The following is a 3,448-nucleotide window of genomic DNA, read 5'->3' as shown; positions in this document are numbered from 1 at the left end:
CCCGGGAGCTGCGGGAGCCCCGGGAGCTGCGGGAGCCTCCGGAGCCCCGGGAGCTGCGGGGCTGCCCCGCACCGGCTCTGGCTGAGCCCCGCCCGGGCTGCGGGAGGCACCTGGTCCGACCGAGGGGCCCCGGGCCCTCACCCGCTGATCTTGAGCAGGCTGAAGATCTGCTCCAGGACGTGGGTGAAGCTCTGGTCTTTGGGGGTGCGGGAGGCCAGGGAGCCCTGAGCGGGGGAACCCCAGAGAATTCCAGACCAGGGAATGGGTGCCCCGCCAAAGCCCCCTCCCCTCGCAGCCCTTCCCACCTTCAGCTTGTCCAGGTAGGTCTGATCCTGGCTCCACAGCTCCTGGAACTTCACCAGGTCGGGGGCCCCCTTATAGAACTCCACCAGCAGCGTCTGGGGGGGACAGAGGGGCTGCGGGCCCTGGGGGTGCCCCAAAACGGGGCACGGGGACCCCAAAGAGCTCGGGGGCTCTGGGGAGGGGACTGCCACCATCACCAGGGCTAAGGGCACGGTGGGGACGAGTGGGGGCACAGCCCAGCGGGCTCGGGGGGTTTTGGGGGCCCCCACCCCTCTCTCACCATCTCCTGCACGACGTCGTTGGTGAGGAATCCATCCTGGATGTAGGTGACCTCCACATCCATGGGGATCCCGTAGTCATTGGGCCGTTGCTGGGGGGCGGGGGAGCCGGGCAGGGGTCGCTCCACAGCTCGGGGGACCCCCGAGGGCGCTGCGTGGGGGGACCCCACCCCAAATTCTCCCCCACTTACCTCTGGCGGCGGCATCACCCAGAAGGGCGCTATTTTGGACTCCACGCCGGGGTTGCCGTGGTAGAAGGGCCCTGAGGGGACAGAGGGGGCTGGCACGGGGGGCTGACAGCAGCCCCGGCCCCCCGGGACCCCCGGGACCCCCGGGACCCCCGGGCCCCGGGCACGTACCGCAGATGAGCCCCAGGCAGGGCTGGAAGCCGTTGCCGCTGCCCTGCAGTTTGAGCTGATAATCCATCTGCGCATCGATGTCGTGCAGGGACGGCAGCGCGGGCCCGAAGGGGTGGCTGTGGTACCACCCCACCAGCGACAGCCCCCGCAGGAACAGGCTCTGGCAGATCTGGGGGGGCACAAACCGTGGCTCCAGCCCCTCCAGAGCCCCCCGCCCGCCCCCGAGGCTGGAGCAGCCCCTCACCTCCTCCTCCACAGCGCCCGCGGCTTCGGCGTCACCCAGGCGGGTCCGGCACGGGAAGGCTCTGAGCACCGTCAGCACTGCGGGGACACTGCTGGTGACACCCCCGGCCCACGGCAGAGCCACCCCCGCCCCCCCAAACCCCACCTACACTGGGTGTTGGTGTCCCAGCGCCCCCCCAGGTACCCCACCACTTCGCTCCGCGTCAGGTGGCTGTGGAAATCCTAAAGGAATAAAAGGTTAAAATCCACAGTTCAGCACTAAAACGGCGACACGAGGGACACGGCGCTCGCTGCAGGGGTCCCCAGCGCCATCAGGGTCCCCAGCGCCATCAGCGATGTCCCAGCCTGGGGAGGGGACGCACCAGGAGCAGGAGGACGTTGCTGGAGATGGCCACGTTGAAGGGCTGGAATTTGTTGATGGCGGCAAAGGACGTCACCTCCACCAGGGTCTGGGGGTTCCTGGAAGAGCCAGAGCCCCGCTGGCACCGCTGCCCCCGGCCCTGCTGAGCCCCGGGGTCCCCGTGTCCCCTACCTGGCCGAGTCGCGGGTGCCCAGGCTGCAGTAGCGGACGGGCACCCGGGGTTTCACCTCCAGCCTTTTCCCCGCGGCGCCGGCATCTGCCAAGGACAGGGTCCCGTCACCGGGGCCGGGCTGCCCGGGACCCCCGGGACCCCCACGGCAGCTCACCCGTCCCCGCCGGCTCCGCCAGGCTCTTGCCCTGCTGCTTCCTGCTCCTCTCCTCCGGCTTTTTGGGAGCGGCCGGCTCCGGCACCGGCACCCGACCCTCCCTCACCTCCTCCTCCTCATCCTCGGGCAGCTCCTCCTCCTCGCCCTCGCTGGCCAAGCTCTGCGGGCACACGGGGCTGGCACCCACCTCGCCCCGCACCCTGGGGGTGCCAGGGGGAGGCGACCCCGCTCCCACCTCCTCGGGGGGTGGCACGTTGGGCTGGTGCTTGCGCAGCCACGCAGCCTTGTACTGGTCCAGCTTCTGGCCCTTGTAGCGCACGGACGCCCAGCCGCAGCCCGACTTCTTGGCGGGGTTCACCAGGCGCTTGCAGTGCGTGGCCCAGGCGCTCGGGGAGTTGAAAACCTGCCCCGTCTCCTGCCAAGTGATGGTCCCGTCCGAGCCCAGGTCCCCCACGAACTTCTTGCCCTGGGGGCGACGGCGGGAGTCACGTCCCCTTGTCCCCATCACTGTCCCGCGTTCACCATCTGCGTCCCTTGTCCTCATCCCACATCCCCCGTCCCCATCGCAGGTCCCTTTTCCTGTCCCTTTCCCTGTCCCCTGTCCCCAGCGGTGTCCCCTGTCCCCAGCCGTGTCCCCTGTCCCCAGCGGTGTCCCCAGCGGTGTCCCCAGCCGTGTCCCCAGGCTCACCAGGTAATAGATGGACAGGACGCCCCTGCCCGGCTCCAGGAGCCCGTCTCGGAGCAGAACCCTCAGGGTGATGCCCCTGCGGGTCAGAACGGCCCCCCGGGCTCCCCCCGCCGCCTTCGCGCCGCTCCCGACCTCCGGCTCGGCCTCGGCCTCGTCCAGCCCCGGCTCCAGCTCATCCTCATCCTCCTCCAGACACTCGTCCCCGCCGGGGGAGGCGGCCGCCAGCGCTGCCGGGGGGGGACAGCGTGTGGCAGCACCCCTGGGTGTCCCCCCATGGTTTGTGCCTGCGGACGGGGACACGGGGACGGGGGGACACAAGCACGGAGGGGACACAAGGACATGGAGGGGATGGACACAAGGACAGGGGGACTGGGGGACACTGACGTGCGGAGATGGGGATGAGGACACGAGAGCGTGACAGGAAAGGACAGCGGGCACGGGGACACGGCTGGCGGATACAGGAACGGGCTGAGGGACGTGGGGACACGGCTGGGGGGACACGGGGACTTGGTCGGGGGACACGGGGTGAGCCTTCCCTGGCCCAGCAGGTCCCCAGAGCCCGGTGTGAGCCCAGAGGGCGGCGGGGGAGGCCGGGGGTGACACACGACAGGTCCCCGGTGGGGGGGGGTGTCCCCGCTCCGCCCCCGCCCCGCTCCTGCCCCAGGGGTGTCCCGGGATGTCGCGGGATGTCCCCAGCGCGGTCCCGGGGGCTCGGGCAGGTGCACGCGCGTGCCCCGGGTGTGTGCGGGGGGGGCGGTGACCGGTGCGTGTCCCCGGCCGGGGCGCGCGTCCGTGCGCGCGTGTCCGGTTCCCGGTGCGCTCCCGGTGCGTGTCCGGTACCGCGTGCCCGCTGCGTGCCCGGTGTGCGCGTGCCCGCTGCGTGCCCGGTG

General features: G+C 71.3%; 1 protein-coding gene across 1 annotated transcript in view; it reads right to left on the bottom strand.

The window, feature by feature from the left end:
* Positions 1-6: 6 nt before the first annotated feature.
* MPND (MPN domain containing) overlaps positions 7-3,448 on the bottom strand; it is a 5,393-nt gene continuing 1,951 nt past the window's right edge. The window contains exons 4-15 of the mRNA XM_015651505.1: positions 2,559-3,434; positions 2,106-2,336; positions 1,871-2,030; positions 1,716-1,800; positions 1,546-1,642; positions 1,333-1,405; positions 1,185-1,261; positions 941-1,109; positions 773-843; positions 584-673; positions 306-398; positions 7-224 (exon numbers count right to left, since the gene is read on the bottom strand). Of these exons, the coding sequence (XP_015506991.1) occupies positions 138-224; positions 306-398; positions 584-673; positions 773-843; positions 941-1,109; positions 1,185-1,261; positions 1,333-1,405; positions 1,546-1,642; positions 1,716-1,800; positions 1,871-2,030; positions 2,106-2,336; positions 2,559-3,434 (2,109 nt within the window). The 3' untranslated portion in view covers positions 7-137. The remainder of the gene's footprint in view (positions 225-305; positions 399-583; positions 674-772; positions 844-940; positions 1,110-1,184; positions 1,262-1,332; positions 1,406-1,545; positions 1,643-1,715; positions 1,801-1,870; positions 2,031-2,105; positions 2,337-2,558; positions 3,435-3,448) is intronic.

This window comes from Parus major, chromosome 28 (genome assembly GCF_001522545.3).
Source record: "Parus major isolate Abel chromosome 28, Parus_major1.1, whole genome shotgun sequence".
NCBI lineage: Eukaryota > Metazoa > Chordata > Aves > Passeriformes > Paridae > Parus > Parus major.
Note: the sequence above shows the minus strand (reverse complement) of the source record. Positions and strands in the feature narration are given on the sequence as shown.